This window comes from Carassius carassius, chromosome 6 (assembly GCF_963082965.1).
Source record: "Carassius carassius chromosome 6, fCarCar2.1, whole genome shotgun sequence".
Taxonomy (NCBI): domain Eukaryota; kingdom Metazoa; phylum Chordata; class Actinopteri; order Cypriniformes; family Cyprinidae; genus Carassius; species Carassius carassius.
This window is the reverse complement of record NC_081760.1, coordinates 1,981,931-2,008,046: the sequence shown is the minus strand read 5'-3', so window position 1 is coordinate 2,008,046 and position 26,116 is coordinate 1,981,931. Positions and strand designations below refer to the sequence as shown.

General features: G+C 37.5%; 2 protein-coding genes across 2 annotated transcripts in view; both read right to left on the bottom strand.

Moving 5' to 3' along the window:
- LOC132142194 (neuronal acetylcholine receptor subunit alpha-7-like) overlaps positions 1–6,988 on the bottom strand; it is a 36,007-nt gene extending 29,019 nt beyond the window's left edge. The window contains exon 1 of the mRNA XM_059551856.1: positions 6,836–6,988. Within this exon, the coding sequence (XP_059407839.1) occupies positions 6,836–6,908 (73 nt within the window). The 5' untranslated portion in view covers positions 6,909–6,988. The remainder of the gene's footprint in view (positions 1–6,835) is intronic.
- An 8,919-nt stretch (positions 6,989–15,907) lies between these two features.
- Positions 15,908–24,492, bottom strand: chrnb3a (cholinergic receptor nicotinic beta 3 subunit a). The gene is made up of 6 exons (XM_059551854.1): positions 24,168–24,492; positions 20,616–20,767; positions 19,176–19,220; positions 18,990–19,099; positions 17,337–18,240; positions 15,908–16,190 (listed from the first exon to the last, which is right to left on the bottom strand). Exons 1-6 carry the CDS (start codon positions 24,226–24,228, stop codon positions 16,062–16,064), a joined length of 1,401 nt encoding a protein of 466 aa, XP_059407837.1. The 5' UTR covers positions 24,229–24,492; the 3' UTR covers positions 15,908–16,061.
- Positions 24,493–26,116: the final 1,624 nt, after the last annotated feature.

Genomic DNA, 26,116 nt, shown 5'->3' with positions numbered 1-26,116 from the left:
CATATACTATTAAACATCCTTTCCTGATTCAGCATGATGTTCTTTTCTCCTGGCATTTCAAATGGCTGATACTTGCAGAAACAATTACACAGAAGTCATAACCACACCTCTGCCGCACTCTGGTGTTTTATTGAAATCCTTTCCATTAAAGGAAATGTCAGGCATGCATGTCAATGCATGGGCATTTGTTAAAGAAAGAGACTTCAGGTAGATTGGGAGTTTCTGGATACAGGACAAGCCAAGCAGCAGCATACAGGCTGGGCTTGTAAACACTCAGGATAGAAATCCTATTGGAAGGTTGCTTTGAAAGTTTACTTTCTAAAAGACTGGTTCTTCAATAGTGTCACTCACACATATACACATCAAACACAGTGTGGAGCACCGACAATAGAGGGGCAACAGAGATTATGACACTACAGGATTACAGCCCATAAAGAGAATGACTGACACTCTTAACGAGGTCCCTACTGTGAGGAAATGACAGATTCCATCAAAGGTTACACATTCATTTCTATTTTGTTCTCTTATATAATCAGCGCAATCTGGGACCTTATTTTATTTTTATTTTTTTTGCAAGATACTATGACTTCACCAAACTCTTTAGACTGACAAATAGAAAAAAAAATCATATTTCTTTACCATTTAAAAAATTAAGACATAAATATCATGCTAATATTGGATATTTTTACAGTTTTAGTGTGCATTGTGCCTTGAAATTTTATAAAAAAAAATATATATATATAATATATAATCTTTGCTTGTTTCTGCTTGTGGAAAATAAGTACACTTTAACTTCATAAGAAAATAATATTTAGAATTTTAAAGAATTTAAAGAATATTCTTAAAATTGTATTGTAAAATTGCATGTTAATTGCAATCAAATTAAAATGAAACTTTAAATAAAAAGAAAAAATATCATTTAAATTTATTTAAAGCAATTAAGTGAACAGTAGAGTGCTTTCTTACCCACTTAGCTGCATATTTATATGTAATTTCCTAACTACTTGTATTGTCTTTGAAATATTAAGTGTACTGCTGAAAGTACTGATGAGCATTATGGTAAACTATTTTTTTCTATTGAAACTAGAAGTGGATATTCAATACAATTAAGTCATTTAACAAATGACAAAAAAATGCAATAAAAAAAAATTTGATTGAGATGAAACACAGCAAAAAGTAAATTCTTACCTAAAATTTTTGTTGTGCATCTAGATTTAAGAATATTTATATATTTGTAATGAAAGATATTTACTTGAGTGCAAAATCACTTGAGATGAATAAGCCTGGTTTTATGAAAAAAGTATACCTTTTGTTCAAAATTTGATTTTTTTTTAAATAAATAAGTTGCCAACAGGGCAAGAAAAATAAACTTGTTTTGCTCTTTAATTAAGATTATTTTTGTTAGCCCACTGGCAAATATTTTTCATGTTTTAAACATCTAAAAAATGTTAACATAATATCTGAAGTCTTAAATGTTTCTGAATGTTTAGAAATATATATGTGAAAACAAGAAAAAATGCAAGTTAAAAATCTTGTTTTGCAGTATAAGATTTGATATGAAAAATCTGCCCAGATGGACCACAGGTAATCACCATATTAGTTAAGTATGTGCCGTCATTGATTAACCCTCTGTTGCCTTGGGTTAACTAAACCATTTTCTCAACTTCACAATCACATGATGTTTAAAAGATAAATAAGGCTATAAAATGGCTACTTAATTTAATTCATTAATTTTAATTCATGCATTTAGCAGACGCTTTTATCCAAAGCGACTTACAGTGCATTCAGGCTATCAAGTTTTACCTATCATGTGTTCCCAGGGAATCGAACCCCCTACCTTGCGCTTAATAACACAATGCTCTACCACTTGAGCTACAGGAACACTACTTACAAAGGAAAGACTAAAATAAACCAATACAAATTTATTTCATGGTCACACTTCATCCTGGTGGACAAAAAAAACTTTTCTGGCAATGCAAACTCTAAAAAAAAAAAAATCAAAAAAAAAAATCCAATAAATAAGCCACTCTATTAGTTTCTGTCATGTAGTTTTGAGACTGCTAAAAAGAGAAAGCTGAGCATAATGTGAAAAGAGAAAAGAGAACTGAGAGAATGTGTTAATGCAGTGTCTCAACGGGTTGTGCTTTAAGATTTTACATTGGGCATGAAGTGGTGACATAATTGTTTATTGCAAAAACAAAACAAAACAAAAATGTCCTTAAAAGTCAAACTTTGAAATGTATTATTATTAAAACATCATTATATTAGCATTATTAAAACACAATATTTTAATGATAATAATAATAATAATAATTAATTTTTCTATATTTAAAGCATTGTATATTTTTCTTTTATGTTTATTACTTAGGAAAGGTTTTTTAATGGTTTTTGAGGGTGAGGGGATATAAAGTTAATTTTGCATTTAAATGTTTAACTCTCAGGTTACAAATCAAGATTGGACTTATAGACTATGCATGATTAGATGATTATTTCCATTTTATTATTTGCATCTAGAAAATATTATATACTGTTTGACAAATTTTGGGGTCTTTGCTCACCAGTCAAGAACCACTGTAGAGAGTGAAATGTACATACTGTAAATCTAAATGAGAGAGAAGAAATATTGAAATAGACAGACTTTGATTTCCTTTTTTAGATTTTTCAAGCTCTTCTTTCTCTGACAAAAGGACCAGACGCAGATGTTCTTTTGCGTGTGTGTGTGTGTGTGTGTTTGCTTACTCACAGTCCAGGCCTTTTATGGGGATTTATGTCAATCCAAGTATGATTATTGCAGAACAAGTTAGATCGGAATCAGAAACGCTGTACATTACTCTTCTTCTCCACTGAGGATAAAGAGTAAATCTTTTTATATGGAAGCCTGATCAGGAACAAGATATTCTTTGACTCAAACATCAAATCATCCGGTCTAATAACAAATCAAGTTTCACCTCATGCCTTTGGAAAAAAAGCACATGAGGAAAAAAGAAAGAGACAGAGAAAATCCCTGTGGAATAAATGGGTCAGCTCACTCTCTGTAGGATTGTGTTATAGTCCAGATTAGTGATGAACATCTGGCTTAAAAGCTGAATTTATTATCACGCCACTCTTTCCCTGATGAAAAACAAGATATAGAAGGGGGAAATGGCTAAACAAAGCACGCTTTCCCAATGAATTCATTCAGTAATGGCAGTACTGGGCTAAAGCGGACCGAGGAGACACAACAGGGCTGAAGAAAGTCTCTAATCCTTTATTCTCATGCTCTCTGTTTTCTAGTGCCTACATAAGGACACACGTTATTTAGAGGGTGAAATATTAGCTTTACAGTACATTAACTTCAACACTTTTGCAACAAATCATCGCTTTCAGATTTTTCAGCTCTGGCCAAGATCAAGGGTAAGGTGGTAGAAGTAGGGCTGTAGATCATTTAAAAAATATACAATAATTAATCATACAGATTTCTGTAATGAATCACACCTAATATGGCAATAGTATTCATGTGGAAACAACATATGTTAAAAATGTATGTAGTCATAAAAAATATACAAAAATCATAGGAATGCATTTATTGAATGGACATTGTTTTATTTTATTATATTTTTATTGATCATTTATTAACAATAACAGAACACTAAATAAGTAATGTGCGTTACATGACTTATATTTTTATACTTATTTTTGTTGTAATCATTGTTTAGAAATGAACTTTGATATCACATATATATTTTTTCTGTATTTGAATGTACTCTAAAAATAGTACTTAATTAGTAAACTGGTAATTAATGATTTGAGGTGAATATCAGATGCTAAGTTTGTGCAGTGATATCCATGCATCTTCCATACAATAGTTTCTGTACATGTGTATGGGAAACAATAATAAACCCTTGGTGAATCCAAGCTTAAAAAATTTTGGGAACATCTGTTCTACAATGTTAGGAAAATCAGACCTTTCCAATCTTGGCTGACAACTGCAATGCTTTTTCCTACATGCACAATCAACTTTTGAAAATGATCTATGTAGATGACGGTACGCTTGGCCTTCAACAACCCCAAGAGAGTGTAAGTTACTCCTTTCTTTGTCTCAATCTACTGGCTGCCAATTGCTGCTTGCATTAAGTGATGACTGCATACAGAACAGTCACTGTATGTGCACAAAGAGACACAAAAATGCCTTTGCCAAAACCTTTCCTTCAATATACCACTAGTGGAATGTTTTTGCCAAATCCAGCATCAGCTTCAAAATGCACTTATTACTGTTAATGCACTTTAAAACCAAAAACGTAATTCTCTTTATGTTGTCTCACATGTCTCATGTAATAAAAGTATATAAAGATATTTATGGAAGCCTGTTTTAGAATCAACAAATAAACAAAGTAATCGCAACATTTTATTTCACAAATGTTGCAGAATTGACAGAATTTCTCTCTTACAAAATATTGAAATATAAAAATGGTAATTGTCATGGAAGAAATAATCTTCAATAGAAAAAAACATGTTTTATTTCCAGCAATCTTTTACTCCAATTATTATTCTTAAACATTAATTAACATTTAACATTAAAGATTAATTCAGTGTGTTACTTGCTGTTTCTTTGTAATAAATTGTAAAACAAAAAATTTCTAAGTGAAAATTGTGTCTACATCATTTTTTTCCCTGAAAGTAAACTTGAAAGTAGACTTTTTTCAATGGTAGAAATGCCACATAAATTTAAAGCTGCAGTCTGTAACTTTTTTTGATAATTTGTTTTTAGCAAGTAGGCCTAGATAACCAACCAGTGTTCAAATCTGTCTCCTTGCTTTAGCCAGATTCATAACAGTATGCTTGTACTCTAATAATGTGTTCTAATTTGAGTAGTACTGGTCGGTTTTCGTGAGAAATACACGCATGTCGCCGTTCGTCTTTGCATCACGTCTGTAAACATAAAGGAGTCCCGACTAGTAGGCTATTTCACATGTGAGGATGCTGCAGGCAGCGGATCATTTATAGCATTTTTCTCACAGCAGCTGGAATAAATAATTAATATAATTTTGATTGTAATCCAGAGAGGATTATGTGTTAATGAAACATGTAAGTGACTGAAATTAGAATACATTCGAGTTTAAAATGCATATGATTACAGATATGTGGGATAACACGAGATTTGTATTTCAAAAAAAAAAAAAAAATGTTCCTTTTAAGGAACATTAATTAGCTTTTTGAGGTTAAATTCAGATGCTTCCGCATCTAAATCAAGCAAATCATTGCATCTTTGTTCCACATAGAAGAAACGCTTCCAGATTCGATGAAGCTAAGGGATGGATTAATGTTTTTTTTTTTTTTTTGAAGATTGGTACAGTCAGTGAGGTGCATTCATAATGTGATTATGAGGTCATGGTTCACTGTTCAAGAGTTCAAGTCTAGGTTTTAGGAGTTCACATGTTACTGATGCAAAACATATCTCTCATGCTGACATTTTCTCTCATCCAAACAGTGTAAGCAGCTAGTCTATGGGATTTTAAGGTCATGGTATACATTCTAACCCTTCATGATGGCCGGGAGTGTGCTGTGAATATTGTCAGAATGTAGGATAAAATTAAATTTCTGCCAATGGAAAATGCCCATGCTGTTTTGGTCTCAAGATATCAGACAACAGTGGCCCAAGAATCCAGGGTGCCTTGTGTGCAACTTTACCTTTTAAAGAAATCTGCAAACTCAGCCTTACAATATTACCATAATTGGCACAAAGCTGACTAAAGTCATAACTGAAGTAATTTAGCTGAAATATTAAGGGCAATGGGTGTGCATGACCTCTGTAAATAGTTTTAAGGGAATTCCAGACCTTAAATGGCAAGAAGTGAAAGCCACACACACCGAAATGTCCAGACAAAATCAATCAAGGAGCTTTAATAGCTGTAAGGGAAATTAAAGGGCACCAAGAGACCACCTTCATGATCAGTAACAGAATGTTATTTATCCAAAAAGTCACATGTAACAAGTTATCTCTTTGACAGGTTATTATTCAGAGCAGTTCCAGCTCTAATGCTAATGTGTAAGAGAGGTGGATTATACAAAGGTAGTTGCATTCCACAAATCTGATTGGCTGAGTGATGTTTCAAGAGACCTGATTTAATTCAGTCCAACAGCCATGGCCCATGGGTTATTTCACTGTTTGTATCAGTCTGCATGTCTGTGTTTACACACAAAGGTTGATGCTTTGGTTATTTTCTGTCAGAGATTTACGAAGTAACTCGCAATTTTTAGAGGTAATCAATATTAAATGTCATTCAGATATAACATCACTCGCGCAGAACAGATTTATTGCGCGAGGCGTTATTTGAAAGTATCGAAAAGAAGTCGAGCATACAGATAAGCACTTGATGCGCGCGCATACCCATACACTCGTGCAATGAGTTAACCCATAATAGGCTACACTAAACTTATAGGTCATAAAACATGTCTTTGGTCCCGTCTCACACTGGCGTGTTAGCAAGCAGACCTAAGGATGCTGTGCAGTATTTTTGTCAGTGCTCATGCTTCAGTGCGATCGTGCCAGATGTCATGGGGTATTAAGAGGTCGAGATGCTGCAAGGCAAATCGCACACAGACACTCTTACAAGCTGTACACAAAGACAAACACACTTGCTCATATTTTTATATAGTGAAGTGACCAATCCTCGCTTTAATAACTCAGCATTGTCTTACTTTACACTTTCAACAACACAGAAGTAAAATAACCATTTAGATATGATGCATCTTCACGGAGTTTATACTTTTTCGATTACAAATCTACGTAAATTTTGTGAAAGGCAAATAACCTTAGCAAATAAATAAATAAATAAAATAATGAAAAAAATCCTACCTTTAATACAAAATGACATCCATATAAAAAATCCAAGGCGTAGAATTCCAAAATATCTTTGATTCCGCATCATTCATGTAATGGGAAGTTGTCCTTATACACACAAGCCGACGAAACTTTAGTCTGTCAGCATCTGAGCTGTGTGCTGAGATAAGTAGCACTTGCGCTCTCTCTCTCTCTCTCTCTCTCTCTCTCTCTCTCTCTCTCTCTCTCTCTCTCTCTCTCTCTCTCTCTCCTTTGCTTTAATTTCTCAAACACATTTGTGACCGCGATGCAAGAGCAGTTTGTTTATAATCAGCATTATTAACTGTCAGCCAAGAGTCTCATTACTATGCATAACACTACATACCCGATTGATGGCACTGGCACCGTTCTTATATTATGCGTTAAGACGCCATCTGAACACGCTAGCATTTCATTCACTGTGGATAATATGCTGCAAGCGCGACATGATACTTGTGAAATCTAAATTTAAAGTAGGCCTATTGAATCCCCGTGATTTAAATACCTCTTAATGAACAGTGCTCTGTATGGATCATTATTTGGTTCAGTGAGGATTTATAAATATGAGCTTGCAGCCCGAGCGCATTATCAGGTGTTTGTGATCGGGGCACTAAATCTGAAGTATTAGATTCCTCTCGTACATTTTTTTAGAGGTCAAAGATGTGAACTATTGATCCGAAGGTCGCTGTTTTAAACACCGTTAAGTGTAATTCATGATTGCTGTCACTATTGTGCCACTGAGCAAAGCACTTAAAGGGTTTGTTCACCCAGATAGCAAATTTATGTAATTAATAACTTACCCTCATGTTGTTTCAAACCCGTAAGACCTCCGTTTATCTTCTGAACACAGTTTAAGATATTTTAGATTTAGTCCGAGAGCTCTCAGTCCCTCCATTGAAGCTGTGTGTACGGTCTACTGTCCATGTCCAGAAAGGTAAGAAAAACATCATCAAAGTAGTCCATGTGACATCAGAGGGTCGGTTAGAATTTTTTGAAGCATCGAAAATACATTTTGGTCAAAAAAAAATAGCAAAAACGACGACTTTATTCAGCATTGTCTTCTCTTCTGTGTCTGTTGTGAGAGAGAGTTCAAATCAAAGCTGTCTGGATATCCGGTTCGCGAACGAATCATTCAGTTCACCAAATCGAACTAAAATCGTTTTAAACGGTTCGCGTCTCCAATACGCATTAATCCACTAATGACTTAAGCTGTTAACTTTTTTAATGTGGCTGACACTCTCTCTGAGTTCAAACAAACCAATATCCCGGAGAAATTCATTTACTCAAACAGTACACTGACTGAACTGCTGTGAAGAGAGAACTGAAGATGAACACCGAGCGGGTTTGAAACAACATCAGGGTAAGTTATTAATTACATAAATTTGCTATCTGGGTGAACTAACCCTTTAATGCTATGTTGTTCACGAGGGAATTTCCCTGTAGTCCAAAGGCTGGTACTGTTTGGATAGTGCAAATTGGCCTAATTGTCACACTTTTTACTTTAGTGAATATTTTACAGGGTAGTTTTATTTTTCGAAGTCAGCTCCTGTATAAACACCTTGAAGTCTTGACTGCAAAAAGATATTTAATAATTTCAGCCTTATTGCCATAGCACTTATAACGTGCTGCCACAATCTAGGATAAGTCACACTTATTTAGACACTGATTTGAGAAGAAAACCCTTTTTTTCTGAAATGTTTAAAAAAAATTCTGTCTATATCTTTTCTGATTTAAACGAGCTACTTTTTCACTGGAGAATGCAATATTATGGATGGAGTATGGAATGCAAATGTATTCACGATGTAAGGAATACAATGCATTCTCTGTCTAATAGTATAGTATAGTATAATCCTCCCATGTAATAAATAAACAAAAACCTGCTTATCACATATTATATTTAGTAGAATAAGTTAAAACGAGACCTAACAGAACACCACAACATTTCAGAATCAGAGGAAAGTGTGATGTTTCAATTTCTCCAATCAAATCTATTTTTCTAACCTCCAATGATGCATTTTATGGCTAAAGGAAATGTTCAGTAAATTATAATTGTATTCAGCCGAATGCAAGATTTCCATGGCTGTAGACTACATGACAGTAAGGGTAGATTAAATGACCTGTGACTCTGACAAGACAAGACGAGAACAGTAGCACAAAAGTTAGTTCATGCTCTCTGAGTGGAGCTGATGGTGCATGAGGCACCAACTGTTCTCTGCTCTCGACTGATGCTGAGAGACAGTTGTGCAAATCTTGTGGATGCCGTGAGAAGTGGGAGAGGTCATATACTGGTGTCTGCCACCGACAGGGTTTTGGGGACTGTCAGATTTAATGTCTTGCGCTTTCATTCATAGTCCTGTGTGAGAATGAACGTCTGCTGAGGCACCAGTGTGTGATGAATCTGTTTGCAAATCATACAGCTGCAAAGTACAGCACAGCGTAAAAGCATATGTGCTCTTGATGTTTGCCGGCCTGTAACATCAAGCAGTATAATGTGTGAAATTGTTTTCAATACTTGTATAAGTTTAGAATATTTTATATTAGAACACTTTATATTTATAAATGTAATTAATAGGGAATGCTTCAAAACTATTATTTTGTAATAGATTATAACCCCACACTGGTACCCCCAATAAAATAAATGTAATATAAAAAAAAATTCTAAGCCTTTTATAGGTTTTTTTTTTTTTTTTTTTTTTTTTTGAATGACATTTTAAGCATCAAAGAAAATGTAAAAAGTACACCTTATACGTACAAGGAGAGAAACAGAGATAGGAATCATAGGAAGTATTACAGGATCAGATTTATATTAAAAGACCCTTATAACCTCTGGGAAGACCCTAGAAGGCACACTATCAAGGTTTCCATATCGTTCTCTTTCTCTTTTACACTCTCACTCTCTTACCTTTCATTATATGTGGAAGAATACGAGTGTTCAGAAGATTGGAGTTAAAGCTCTGAAGATTGGAGGAAAGCAGAAGAAAAAAAGCTGTAGAAAAAAAGAGGAACAGACTTGAACTTTTCTGACCCTCAGTCAACTCAAAGAGAAGAGATGAGGAAATAACAGCTTAACAGTAACCCTGATTTCACTTTAAATGAAATGCATTATTATTTTTTATGCATTTAAAAAACTTAATGAACGAGACAACCCAGAGCACACAGTGCATTTTATATAGATTTATGTAAACAAAAAACATTACACTGAGATTGTATATGTTCTGTGTTAATAAAGACTGGCATGATGATGTCCCTTCAGATTAAATGAGTTTGCTACTTTTAGCAGATGACACTGATTCCATTTCAGCTGTCATGTTACAACTGGTTTCTACATGAAATTTCAACAAACTATTGAATCACTCAAAAACACTTGAATAAAGCATCAGAATATATAGAGAAATAGAATTCAGTTGGTTGTTGCTTTCCTGATAAATGCAGTTCTGTTACTCATAATTACTGAATTATTGAATAACTGAAGTGATTGAAATTGTTCTATGGATGAGGGTAATGTGATGGGCAACATGTAATGTTAGTGTATTATTAGGATTGTGTGGGAATTATATATGTTTCGGAATGTTGTATTTTATTTTATTTTTGTGTGTGTGTGTTGATCTGCTCTCCTGGTTGCTTATATCAAATTTCTCCTAAAGGGGCAATAAAAGAACTTACGAACTTACGAACTTACTTAATGTCTTGAAGACATTACATTAGAACTGCACAACTCGTAAATATCAGTCATACCCGAACAGATCAGACCAGGAATGAGAGCAGAAGGTTAGCTTAACTACTTGCACTGTAGTGTGTTATCTCAGTAAACCACACAAGTTTTATTTTTAACCAGATTCATTAACATTCCTTCACGATGGATGCTGGTCATAACGATGAACGTTATTACACCAGTATCATTAGTGGATTATGCTGCCATCTGTTGGAAACCATTTGCCATCTGTTGCCTTATTTTTTATTTTATTTTATCTCAATGGCTGTGTTTTTCATTTTGTCATCTCCTCTGAATGTCAACCTTTAATCAGTCGAAACAATTTAACAGGTTAATTGATGTAATTTTTTTTGTCTCTGGAAAATAGTGATCTGTGACGTTGTATTAAGATAAGATCTGTGGACATAATGTTATCAGTTTTATGGAGTAAAAAAAATTATTTTGAAGTGGAAAAAATTAGACCCTTAGGATAAGAAACTGGCCAGCAAATGACATGTGGTTAAATGTAATCCTTATTGTATGTATTACTATTGTATTTGTTGTTCAGCCTGTTTTAAGTTAGTTTCAATTAAAAGACAGGCCATGTATGCATTTGCATCCATTTTTGACAGGAGAAGACTTTTTTGTGGCATCCTCTAAGGCTGCATTATGCATTATTAGAACAATGCATCCATCCATTTATTATGTAAAATAAATCCTTTAAAAATAAACCTAATCTACTGTGATTTGAAACTATTAGGAAGCCCTGAACCTTGCATACAAAATATGTTGCACAGGCCTAGAGCCTCATCTACATCTCTTCAAGTTTTACTGAAAAGCATCCTTGAGCACTGGAAAGGCGCTTTATAAATAAAACATATTATTTATTCCCTGTAAAAACCTATGGTAAAACCTTTTGGCTGGTTGATGGTAAAAAAAAACTGTACTAAGTCTAATGGGACTTCATAGAATTTTCCTGTAAAATAGCCCCACTCTTACATTTACAGTTTTTTGAAAGTAAAAGAAAATAAGTAATCTTTAAACATTGAAAAACGTCTTGGTTACGTATGTAACCCTCGTTCCCTGAAGGAAGGAACGGAAACGTTACGAATGGGATATCGCCCGAGAGCCCAATCACCTTCGAGTGGTACAAAACGAGCCAATGGTACACAAAGTACCTTGGTCTGCGGGATTTGCATCACGAACTCCGCCCCGCAGAGCGGGTATATAAGGAGCAACGCAAGCAACTCGCATTCAAGTCTTCGCTGAGGGGCCGATCCAGTGACCCAGCCGTTCAGCGGAACAGCAATTTGGCAAGGGGACGTAACGTCTCTGTTCCCTCCTTCAGGGAACGAGGGTTACATACGTAACCAAGACGTTCCTTTTCAGTCGGTCACGTTCGACGTTACGAATGGGGTCCCTTACAAAACGCCACATGGCTGTCTTCCAGCGACCCGTGTGAGTGATAGCAAGCACCCTGTCGCGAGGCCAGCACGAGTGAGGGCTCAGAACTTACACAGAATACACTGGGTAGCATATTCCAGCTGGACGTATGCTACCAAGCTGCCTGCCCGTTGGAGGACTTACAGAAGGCAGGTATCCACCCAGGTGGTGATACATAAGAACTCTGCGGTACCCAGCCTGCAGGGTGGAAGTTTCAACGACAGAGCTGGCAAGGGGCTTGCCAAGGGAAAGACACATGCTGCGGAGAGACTTACTGTGGACATACACATGTGGGATTGCCCAGAAAGCGGAATCACACCACATGGAGGCACCTAGTCCCACACAGGGCTGACCAAGGGGCATGTACACAAGTGTTGGACATTAACAGTGCTGGAGGAACCCAGGGTTCTGACTGAGGAACTCATCTGAGGGGAATAGCGCACGTATCCAGTCCGCGGAGTGGAATGGCGCAGCAAGCGGATTGACACCAAGCAGGTCCTTACTGGCCCGAAGGGGCGAGTACCCGGGAGGACACGGGCTCTACACGGAGATTAGAAAATCTTGGGAATGTGTTTAGGTGTCGCCCAGCCCGCAGCTCTACAGATGTCTGTTAGCGAGGCGCCATGCGCCAGCGCCCAGGAGGAAGCTACACTCCTAGTTGAGTGAGCTCTCACCCCTAGGGGGCATGGCAGGTCTTGAGCTTGATAAGCCAGGACAATAGCATCCACTATCCAGTGGGATAACCTCTGCTTGGAGACAGCCTTTCCCTTCTGCTGGCCTCCGTAACAGACAAAGAGCTGGTCTGAGGTCCTAAGGCACTGAGTTCTGTCCACGTAGGTGCGGAGTGCACGTACTGGACAGAGCAGCGCCAGGGCTGGGTCTGCCTCCTCCAGGGGCAGCGCTTGCAAGTTCACCACCTGATCCCTAAAAGGAGTGGTGGGAACTTTGGGCACATACCCAGGCCGGGGTCTCAAGATAACGTTAGAGTTAGCCGGCCGGAATTCCAGGCACACTTCGTCAACTGAAAATGCCTGCAGGTCCCCGAACCTCTTCACCGAAGCCAAAGCCGTCCGGAGCGCAGTTTTCAAAGATAAAAACTTTAGCTCAACTGAGAGCAAGGGTTCGAAGGGAGCCCTCTGCAGTGCCGATAGAATTACTGCGAGGTCCCAAGAGGGGACTTGCTGAGGGGAACCTGATGATCAGATCGTGCCTCCCCAGAGACTTACCTTCAACAGGGTCATGGTGAGCCGAAATGGCGGCCACATAGACCTTGAGGGTGGAAGGAGTCGTTCCAACCCCTCCTGAAGAAAGGAAAGCACTGACCCAATCGGACATTACCAGGGGTCCTCACGCCGTGAAGAACACCAAGTGACGAAGAGGTTCCACTTCAAAGCATAGGCGTGTCTGGTGGACATGGCTCTAGCTGAAGTGATGGTAGCTACCACCTGTGGTACCTAAACCTTCCGTGACCCATCCAGGACCCACACTTGTAGGTTCCACAGATCGGGATGTGGGTGCCAGAGGGTGCCCCTTCTCTGAGAAAGAAGGTCGTTCCTCAGAGGAATTGGCCAGGGAGGGGCTGTCGCTAGGAGTACAAGTTTGGGGAACCAGGTCCAGCCGGGCCAAAAAGGCTCAGCCATGAGGACCTGCTCCTCGTCCTCCCTGATCTTGCACAACGTCTGTGCAAGAAGGCTCACTGGGGGAAACGCATACTTGCACAGGCCCAGCAGCCAGCTGTGTGCCAGGGTGTCCGTGCCGAGAGTGCCCTCAGTCAGGGAGAAAAACAACTGGCAGTGGGAATTTTCTGGAGAGGCAAACAGGTCTACCTGAGCGTCTCCAAATTGTTCCCAAATCAGCTGAATCGACTGGGGGTGGAGTCTCCATTCCCCGGGGCGAGACTGCTGCCATGAGAGCTCGTCGGCTGCACGATTGAGCCTGCCTGGAATGTGAATGGCACGAAGCGACCTCAGATGCTTGTGACTCCACAAGAGGAGATGGCGAGCAAGTTGCGACATGCGGCGGGAGCGTAGACCACCCTGACGGTTGATGTACGCTACGGTTGCAGTCTCGGGACTCGGTCATGAAGCCAGTGCTGAAGCGGTCTCATATGGAGTAGCCCGAGCGGTATGACCGCCGCCGTAGACGCCATATGCCCCAGGAGCCTCTGAAACAGTTTCAGTGGAACCGCTCTCTTGCCCTCGAAGTGTCTCAGGCAATTCAGCAGTGACTGCGCGCGCTCGTTCGTAACCCGCGTGAAAATGGCGACCAAGTCTATTTCCATACCGAGAAAAGAGATCCTCTGCACAGGGGAGAGCTTGCTCTTTTCCCAGTTGACCTGAAGACCCAGTCGGGCAAGGTGTCTGAGCACCAGATCCCTGTGCTCGCACAACCGCTCTCGAGAATGAGCTAGGATCAGCCAGTCGTCAAGGTAGTTGAGGATACGGACACCTTGTTCCCTGAGAGGAGCCAGGGCTTCCTCCGAGACCTTCGTAAAGACGCGGGGAGACAGGGCCAACACGAATGGGAGAACCTTGACTGAATGGTTGTTTGTGAAACCAAAAAATGGTTCTTCTATGGCATTGCTTGAAGAACCCTTTGAAGTACCTTTATTTTTAAGAGTGTATTTAATTGTGTAATTACACTGTAACAAGGACACCGTAAAATGAAACCAAAAATATATAGTGCAGTGAATATTTACAGTACAGTAATATTGTCAAGCTATCAAAAGTGTTCATTTTACCTGAATTCCCTCTACTACTTTTGCATTATTAAACTAGTCTCAAAAGATAAGGGCCAGGTTTGGGGTTCTCTAAAAAAAAAACATTATTTTAAAAGACCCAAATAACACTAATTCATTAAATGCTTCCCGTGCAAAATGACAAGTTATTCTGAACCATAGAGAAATGTGTCTGATGAGACACTGCAGTGCAGAGTAAAAGACACTTGATCAGATCACTTACAAGGTTATTTACATAAAACACATGTTAGACATCCAAACAACAAAAAACTGATACAATGACATTTCCATTTACTGACCAGTGTAAATGAACAGAAATAAAGATGGAAATCATAATAAAGTCCTTGCTTATGATGCTAAACACAAGCTGTGATCAAGTAATCTCTCCCACTTGAATCAGCGACAGTATCTCCAAGGATTTAGGGATAAGAATGTTTAATGTGGTGTAGACGTCATCCTAAAAGCACAAATGGGAGATATTGAGATTTATAAATCCATATATGTTCCACATATGCATCTATGTAAATGTCTTTTTTTTATAAATCCCAGATTGTGGAAGATTGTAGATATACTTACACATGCACTTTGTATTATGCATGGCCTCATCTGCATAACATTTATATATGCATACTGTCATCCAAAGGCATGATACTACATGCATTTAACAGTACTAAAAACTAGGACAATAGATGCAAGACTGTACAGTAAGGAACACCTGTCCCAATAATAGAGATACTGTTATAATTTCACATAATAACTATCCAATCTACTAATCTTCTCCATGCTCCAGAGTAATATCTGTATAGTGTAAAAAATAAATATTTACTGCATACAGATTGGAATTTTAATCTATTGAATAGGTTTGTTACCTAATGACTGGAATGATAAAATATTACTGTAAAATATTACTTAAATGAACAATGACACAATTTTTACCCACCCTAAATAAATAAATACATAAATACATGAATGAATGATAACAAGTGAAATAAGAGGCATAAAAGATGTGGTTACACCTTTTACATCACAGTAAAGTCAAATTATTGAAGATCTTTAAAACCATGACCCATTCCGAGAGATTACACAGATCCAAACAACCCCAACTTCATAAGCTGCCTCTTAGTTATGTGTTAAACGGGCTGAAAATGTTTTGAAACTTTTTTTTTTTCAGTCTAATTACCGATCACAGCTAGAAAGGAGAGCTAGGAGCTGAATTCTAGGAGGATTACAGATGTGGCTAGGTCAGAAAATGACGTTTAGAAGGATTACTGGGATATTGTGGGAACTACATATATTTCAGAGGGGTCATAAGAATGTTGTCAAGGGTAAAGGAGATTTGGTAGGCTGTTTTTTTATGTGCTGAAGTACATCTGCAGAGCTGGGGTGAAGATGAGGACGGTCCCAAGCACAGAAACTGTAAGAAAGACCCAGAGGAAGATCCGGTCCAATACCTGAGCCACAAACTTCCAATCCTGAACAACCTGAGAGACAAACAAGACACAAATGCACAGCTAGTCATTAAATTGCTTTTTCACCTTTCATAGACGACCTCTAACATTGAACTGTCCCAAACAATTAGCATTAGGGACTTTCACACGGGATATATGTTTGCCTTAATTGACACTACTTTTTATTTCACAATCACATCTTTGACCACTTTTTTATCTGAAATAATATATATATATATATATATATATATATATATATATATATATATTTAGCTGATTAATTTAATGCACATTTGTAAATTTTCATGTAAAAGCAACACTTTTCTAAAAAAAAATATTAAATTAACATTTTATATCTCTATAACAACTTTTGCCTTTGCAGGTGGCTATATTGTCAAAATGGTGTTTCTAAGTGATGGGCGCTTTTAAAATACTGCTTCAGGCTTGTAAATCTTCGTGAATCTTTTGTTTTGAATCAGTTGTCCGGAGCATGTATCAAAGTCGCTTGATTTAAGCAAATGCGTCTAGAAGTTAATAATACACTACACTAATACAAATACTACAAATTACTAATATGAAAAACCTTATGCAGACACTTCTTTTTAAATGGAATTTGATTTCCTTTCAGATTTGATTTAAAGCTTTAATTAATTGACTGGAGTCATGTGGAGTTTGGCTTTTTTATCAGCTGTTTGAACTCTCATTCTGACGGCACCCCTTCACTGCAAGAGGATCCGTTGGTAAGCAAATGCTAAATTTGTGTTGTGATAAAGAAACAAACTTATTTACATATTGGATGGCCTGATGGGGGGGAACATTTTCATCAATTTAAAATTTTGGGGTGAACTATTTCTTTGATAAATCAAAGTTTCAAGAAAACGATTTGAAACCGTGAACCATTTGCAAAGCAATTGGTTTAAATGACTCAGATTTGAAAGTTTGCGTGCATATATAGCAGTTTAGAATTGTTTTATTGTTAAATTTTAAACATAAGCTGAAAACATAAATATTTGTAAATGTATCTATTATTTTGTCAATTTGATTTATTTTTATTTTCGAATTCATCATTTGATAACTGACTGCTTCATTGTATTTTTACTACTCTTAGTCCTGTATAAACAGTGTCCTGAATGAACAAATCTTTACTCTAAAATGTAAAAAAAAAACAAGTCTAAACACCTCTCTGATGAAGTGTTCCTTCTTGATGTGTCTGGAAATGTAGTGCACTGAGTGAGTGGCTTTCTCCAACAGGGCAATCCAGGCCTGATTCTCATCTTCCTTTAACCCTCCTCGCCCTCCTCCGGCACTCTTCTGTTGCCCTCTTTTCATCCCTCGTTTTAGCTCTGGGCTCCGCAGCTCGATGTCTGGGTACTGATAACGATCAGTATGTCCCCTCATGCAGAGCAGTATGGGTAATCTCTGAAGGAATAGACTCTTAACCCACGGTGCCATTGGATGGTACGTGGCAGAAGAACGATGATGGACGTTGATGACAAACACAGTCACGATGATCGAGAATGTGACGAAGATCATGATAAAAAGCAGATACTCTCCTATCAGAGGAATGACTTTAGAGGAAGATGGAATGATCTCTTCAATGACAAGAAGAAACACAGTGAGAGACACAAGGACGGAGGTGGAGAGGGACAGCTTTTCTCCTTCATCCGAGGGGAGGTAGAAGACCAGAACCGTGAGAAACGACAGACCCAGACATGGGATGATGAGAAAGAGTGTATAAAATAGAGGAAGACGTTTCAGAATGAACGAATATGTGACGTAAGGATAAGAGTAAATGCCATCACGCCGACTTCCCCTCTGGCCGGTGGCGTTTAGTATTTCCCATTCGCCATTGTCAAAGAAGTCTTTACGGTCTACATATGCGTCTAACAGAGTCAGGTCCACCATAGTGCCATCGTACGTCCACGATCCAAACTTCATCGAGCAGTTCTGCCTGTCGAAGGGGAAAAAGGTGACATCCATGGTACAGGAGGATTTATAGCTGGCAGGAGGAGTCCACATGATGGTACCATTAAACCTTACAATGGCTTTGGTCATCAGAGAACCCTCAAATCGGCCATCAGCACTAGGAGAGATGGAGAGAAGGAAACATTATATTACCAACTACATTTAAAAAAAAATAAAATGTGAGTTTTGATTGCCCGTGTTGGTGGAGACTGACTTTTCATATTCACCATGCATGCTCACATCTTTTGTCTCATAAAAACACAATTGGTAAGTTAAAAGATGACGTGTTAAATCAAAGGAAGTGAATATAAGCTGTTTTTGTTGTTGTTGCTTACTTAAGGCAAGTCTTAGTCTGTCTGAGTATGCAGCGCACAATGATTATGATTGTTTGAGAGATTAAATACATAGTGTGTCATCTCTGCTTTTCAGATCAAGTGCACAAAAAAGAAATCAAGATACATGACACAATGTAACAAAAAAAAACAGTTTTTATGTTTATTCTGTAATTCTATGGTGCTAATTTTTATTGTACTATCTATATTCACATAGCATCAATATTTTGGTCAATATTTCGGTCAGAACTTCTATCACTAATTCTGAAACAATGGTTTAGTACAGATATATTTAGCTTTTGCAAGGATGCAAACATTCTAAAAGTTTAGCTTATGTAAGTGGTCAACACATTTTTTTAGCTTACATGATCACTGTTAATGATACACAAAAAAAGTAATGTGATATTCTGCATCTCAAACGTCATGAAGAAATATTAAAAATAAAAGCCAAACAAAACTTTTATAAAAACTTGTTTCACAGGTTTATTTAATGCATGCCTGTATGACATTAATACAGGAAATGTATGAAATTTACTTCTCGTAAAGGACAATGTCTGGTAGCCAGATCGTTTCTGAGGGCACTCTGATGGATGTGATTCCACCATAATCTTCCGGATTCCACCGAAGCTTATAGTCTGTCCACTCCTACAGGAAAGAGACCGGGATCAGGAAAATATTTTGGGACATTCTTAAAAATTAAAGCAAAAGATCTTTGAGTTACCTGCCACAACCAGACATTTGTGGTCATTAGTTGATTCTTTTCATCCTGAAATGAAAAATAAAAAAAATGCACGATGAAAGGTGATCAATATCTATAGCTGCTAATTTGATTTTAGTGCATCATACATGAGCTTGGATCACATGTCTTGTGTTGAATAAACCCAAATGCAATACTTCTCTCAAAGCCTCTAAAAATCTCTCACCTTTGACCTACTTGTGCCATACAGATGATTAACTCAACTGTGCTATTTATATATGCAGCTCAGTAGATAGTATCTTTTGTCCTTTTGTTACACAAAAGTTAAATTCAGACTCTGAATAGGAACCAATAGACTGAGACTAAACTGTTAAGGAATGGCATGAAAATCAATTGTTCCCACAGTGTTCAGTGTTCCACCAGCCAGAAAATTCACACTGCCAAGTGAAGACAACAAGGTGAGCACAATGTAGTGCTGATTACAGGATATGACCATTAGGTGGCTCTGCAGAACTACTATACTTAAATTGTGGCTGAATCCCAAACCAACTGATTTGCATCCTGAATGCTCAGACTAGACTGGCTTCAAACTAAATTCCAACAAAGCATCATACTGTCACACTAATTATTTAGTTTATGCCTGAAGTGCACTTTGACATAATTAAGCAAATTTAATGACTTTTAAAAATGTGTGTTTATAAAAATGCAAAAGCCATGGAAGATGCCATTTTTTTTGTCTTTCCACCAAAACGTTAAAGTGGAAGAGAAACTCTGCTCATACAGTAAGACATAATTACTCTCACACTTCCTGTACAGTGCATTACTGCATGATTTATGGGCTACAGAAATAGGGTTTGAAGAATAATGTGTTATGGCTAAAGCATCGGAAAAATTGGAAATCGGTTGCATATGGTCTACCTGCAGAAGTATTTCAATGCACCCAAACCTGAATTTTGACACATTTTACACAAGATTTAAAATGCAAACATAGTTCTGTATTAATCTTTCTGTGAAGTTATGACTTTTTATGTAACAGAAGTATACTTTGTTATTTATAATCAATGCAATATCTTTCTAAACAAACTTAAATGTTATTATGTTATTAAATATGTTAAAAAACATTTAATAAAATCATTAACTCTCCCTCACGTCATTCCAAACCTTTGTTATTATTATTATTATTATTATTATTATTCTTTAACAGAAGAAATAAAGTCATGCAAGTTTGGAACAGAGTTTTTTACAACAGCAAAGCAACTGACAGCATTCAGACAGCTGTTTTTAAGAAGCTTCTGAAGAAGTCAGTAGCCTTGGGATTCACATACTTTTTTCTGCCCTGCCTCTTGCATGTTTACACATTGTGTGTTCTGCAAGGATGCATCAATGTTTACGTGCTATTTGATAAGGCATTTGGTGACTTTTTTAAAGATCAGATGTTGTGGTGCAAATGTGTGTGTCTCTCACCACATCCACCAGCTGCGAGATCTTCAGACCAAAGCGAACGGTAATCGTGTCGTTGGCGTGAAGGATAGGTCTCACCCACTTCTGATAGCCCCGAAAAAGATTCCTCAACAAAGTGTCCTCCATCTCAGCCAGTGAGACAAACTCCTCAGGAGCTAGAGAGATTAAGGCTGGATTAATTTTAGAACAATTAAAAGGAACTAAAATGACACAAGAGCCTCAGGTGGCATGTGGTGATAAGGTAAAGCATAATCTAAAGCTACCATGCTGATTACCAGTACTGCATAGGCCTATACATTCACATACTGTCTCTGTCTGGTTATGTAGGAAGTATGTCCATATTTGATTTGCCATCTAGAGAAATCCCACGTTAAATTCAGAAACACTCTCCCACGAGTGTTAGATGAGCACAGAGTCATGAAGTGACAGCTGGCCCAGGCTCCTCAGAGCTCCTTCTGCTGACGCAACCATTGCTTTGACATGATGACCTCAGACAAGCACACTCCAGAGAGCATCAGGGCAACAAGATGAGCCCACACACACATTCACTCGCATTACTGATGACACACACATACACTGACTGAACTATGTATCATAGGAGTACCACAAAGAATTTGTTTTATATATAAATAGATGCATTTAAATATTTTGAAAAGTCTTGATTTTATTCATTTATTTAAATTAAATAAATACTAAATTAAAAAATGCTACATTATTTTAAATGCAACATTTAAAAAGTTAGGTCACCTAAATTTAACATTCTGTCACCATTTATTCATGCAATTTTAAAACCATAAGACAAAGAGGTTTGTTCTTGTACATGTATAATGTATGTGCATTTATAAATGTTTATATGTGAACAAAAACCTTAATCATTTAAAGTGATCATGTCTCTTGAGAGGACTTGAATTAAACTGCTTGCTTCATATGGATTGCTTTTACAATGTCTTTATGTAATTTTGGAAGCCTAAAAATATTGATTATGTAGACTTTCAATGGATGTAAAAAAAATATGTGATATAAAAAAAAAAATAATAATAATAATTAACATTTGTGTTTAAAAGATGAATGAAAGTTTAATTTATTTTAAATAACAACAATAATTTTAATTTTATGGTAAACTATGACTTTAAATTCCATTTTCAATTTGCTGGTTTTTATCTGTCTGCCAAATGCTTTTCTTATCATAAAAATTAGTGCATGCTACCCGTTGACATTCTATTTAATAGTAAATAAATATGTCTGCACCATTTCAGACATGGGTATGTGACAACAAATAAATAAAAAAGGGGCATTTACAAAAAATAGACTGATTTCTTAGAAAGTGTAATTCTGATTGGTAGAGTTGCAGAATAATACAATTTTAAAATGTACACTGTAATTCTCAGCATGAATATTGTTACTCAGAGTACATCCAGAACAATCATGCATGGACTGAGAGTTCATAATTCTATTATACAGTATAATTCATAATTCTATTTTAGGTCAATAGAATTCTAAATACACAACAATTTAATGTAATATTATATATATAATTTAATTATTTTATAATGTAAATTTAACAATGTATATTTACGTGTGTGTATTTAAAGAACAATAATATCTTCCATTAAATAAAAATTTAGTGTGTGCATTTGGAGGTTGGGGTTGTTCATAAAAGTCTTCTGTAAGCCAACATTAGTGGCACAGCAATCTGTGCTCCACCACATTAATGACATTTTTACAGGATGTTACGCCCATCATTGCTGAATGACCAGCTCTGCTTCCTTCCTCGGCGCAGTCGGTCATCCCCTAGCAAAAGGCTTCTCTGCTTGGCTTGGGGAAGCTGTTTTTCCCGCCCTGAAGGGCTGTGGGTCTTGCTACAGCAAGTGTATTAAATTACATCATAAATAAAGACCGTGTGCAGGGAAGGCCATCTCTCCTGGGTTTATGATCCCACCAACCAGGGACCAGACAGGGGCGTGTAAATCAAAAGATAATAAAGGGGAGGAGGGTGCACGAGAGAGTGTGAAAAACAGAAAGAGTGTGTTTCTGCATTCTGAAGTGTGTACAAACCTACTTCAAGGTAACAGCAAGACTTTGGGTTATGCAAGAGGTTGTTGGTTCTTCATTCATTGTGTTAATGAGTTCATTTTCTCCTTAATAGAAGTAAGATTACTGTCAATTGCATCAGGATATTCAAAGCCACTTTAATGTACTCAAGCATACTGCAATTCTTAGGTCATCTCTACACAAAGTGTAAAAAAAACTCACTATGACTAATGCTCTCAGTCAATTGCATTCATCTGTTGCTATGGTGTATTTTTATTAACTATATGTAAAATTACATTATTTCCCTCTTATAGTATCAAATTAAATATCGTGAAAAACCATGGCTTTATTTGCATAGGTGGACAAAATTCACAGACGTAACCTCATTAGTCACTGGCTTAAAAATTTGAACAGATGACCTCTTGTCCTCCCCGACAGCAAACCATCTGGTCTGGTCTTTTACGGGTAAAAGGTAAATTTTGGGTAAATTCAAAAGATAAGCATGTTAATGTTAATTAGTGTTCCTGTAGCTCAAGTGGTAAAGCATTGCGTTAAGGTTGTGGGTTCGATTCCCAGGGACCACATGATAGTTAAAAATTGTTAGCCTGAATGCACCAGTAAGTCGCTTAGGATAAAGGCCTCTGCTAAATGCATAAAAAACGTTATTACAGATTAGCATAATAACCAGCCATATTGGAATTAAAAAGTTATTTGATTTTAACTACTTGTAGGAACTTTTGTAAAAAATTAACATTACACTCATAGTCAAGCTGTTGTAGTGAATATCAGCATGAGAATATTATTATTCAGCATATGCCATGCTGATTAAAAAGGCTGCAGCTGTATTATCGCCTAAACAGGCCTTGTGTTATCAGATTTCAGATTTCCATATCAGAGTTCCTTTACAACACAACTGCAATTCAGTTTATCTATCAATGCCAAGTTTGATTGCAATTTCCCTTGATTAAACAACTTCTTCCACATCAGTGAGCAGAGAGCGAGAGAAAGAGAGATGTCAAGTAAGATATATGAAAATCCAGTTCAGCGGCTCCATTTTCTGATTAAAGCTGCAGATGAAGGCTCTCACTGCCTCAACACTATGCCAAACCCAAACAAAACACATTTCTTGCATTAATGCTTCAGTGTGACACATGGCAATCAATGTGAAAAATCTTCTCTTAACCTGGTCCAAAATGCATGGTGGAAAACCAGTAAAACTGGTCGCACGCGACACTCAAGAGAGCCAATGGAGGGCGCTAGAAGCCAAGCAATAAGCGTAAATTAAACGAGCGGAATTCTTTTGTATCTTTCATTTGTTGCAGGCATGAACGCACAAGATAAAACGGCTTATAATGCTTGCATGCACTGGATGCTTTCTGGTAATTTATGAATTCGTCTAAATAAACATTTTAGGTCACATATAGGCTATTGGATAATATACACAAGTAAATAAATATGCAACCGCACACGGAGAAATGCAGGGGAACTCTTAAAGATCAGTGTCAAGTGCAGTAGGTTACTCACCTTCTATCGTTGCATAGGCTACTGCAGTTACGAGCAAAAGACCGGAGATTTGTAACTTCATGCTGTCTTTCCCGGCTCCAATCCCTTCATGCAATAGAATTATTTCATGCTGGTTGAATAGCGAGTCCCTGTCATCGACAAAAAAATGGGGTATACTGTTTTTTTATTCATATGGCTGGAAACCGGGCCGTTTTGAAAAACGATCAGATGTTCTGCAACCTGCTGTGTGTTAAAGCTATAAATTAATCATCAGCGGAGTGGGGTTTTCAGCCCCGTGATGTCGAGAAAGATGCCATTCGTTGACCGAGCAGCTGCAGCGGAGCAGGGCCAGATGAGCGCTAGAGAGCGTGAGGGGAGGGGATAAACACACCGACGTCCTCAACGAAAATTGAATATATCCTCCAGAGATTTTTTTTTTTAATAAGATATTTTATTCACATTTTACTCTATGTCCTTTGTAGAGGACGCCAGGACTAAGTTATTAAAAAAACATGACGAGGCATGTATAGGCAAAAACAATGTTTAATTTTTTATTCACTTTTCATTCAATCAGTTTTAAGCCAAACTTTGTACAAAGATGAATCTCAACTGTGCTATGAAAGACATAACAGAATGATTTGATATAATAATGTACTTTATGGAATATGTGCGTGAAATAAACTGGTTTTGCCATTCTATACAATGTATCTATAAATTGCATCTAATATGCATGTGTTAATGTGTTATTAATAATGTCATGAGCTGTGTCCCAATGCACTATTTTTTATATTTGAATTGCTGCAAATATGTCTTCATTATAAATACTGTAATGTATAAGTACTGTAAACTAATATATTTGGTATATGTTTATTTGTATGCCATGGTCTGTCTGAAAACTCTATTCTGATTGGCTGGCAGGTATGCATTAAAACCATTTAATGCACAGGTAGTTTCAAGTCAGGTTAATCACTGTTTTATAGTAATGCGCTGCTTTCATTGTAGTAGACAAACACACACAACACACATCACTAGGACACACAGAGAGAGAGAGAGAGAGGGGTCAAAGATCACGCTGTGTACACACAAGCACTCAGGAGCATAGAAACACTTACAACTCTCATCTCTCCCTCCATTTCTCTCTCTCGATTGGTCAATCAATCAATCGATAATTAATTCAAATAAATGTTATAATTCATTATCTAAAATAAATGTGATCTTTTTTTCTCTGCTTCATCTCTGTGTCTGATTTGAAGCAGGCAGAATGCTAGAGCTAACGAGCTGTAACGGATGAAAATAACGTCTCTGTTATGTATGGTAACCCTCGTTCCCTGAAGGAGGGAACAGAGAAGGCACGTCGGTGACCGATGCAAAATAGGATATCGCTTTGATAGACCAATCAACTTTGAGTGTAAACTAAACGAGCCAATGCACATTGGCATGCAATTATTGCATCCAGCTGCCGCTGATCACAGCGTGAGTATAAGAAGGCAGCAGGTGCAATGCATACCAGGTTTTCACTGAGGAGCCGAGCCGGAGACCAGGCAGCTCAGCGGCGGTACAGCAACCATGGCGACGGGACGTGGCGTCTCCATTCCCTCCTTCAGGGAACGAGGGTTACTATATGTAACCGAGACATTCCCTTTCAGTCGGTCACTCTCGATGCCACGTCGGTGACCGACGCAAAATGGGATCTACCTGCGAGCCACCTGCGCCCCTATTAGGTGTAGGCCAGGGCTCAGAACAAGTAGTTCCACTCACCATTGTCAAAGCACTACCTCACTGGGTGAGATTGGATGACACTGGAAAAATGTACCAGCTGCCTAGGGTGATGGAGGATTTCAACAGGGTCTACAGTACGGACACTCTGGAGCAGTTTAAGCAAGCCGACACTAACCGGGGCCTCTCAGTGCCACTACCCCTTTGAGGTGAGAACACAGGAGGATACTGGCTCTACACGGAAGCTATAGAAC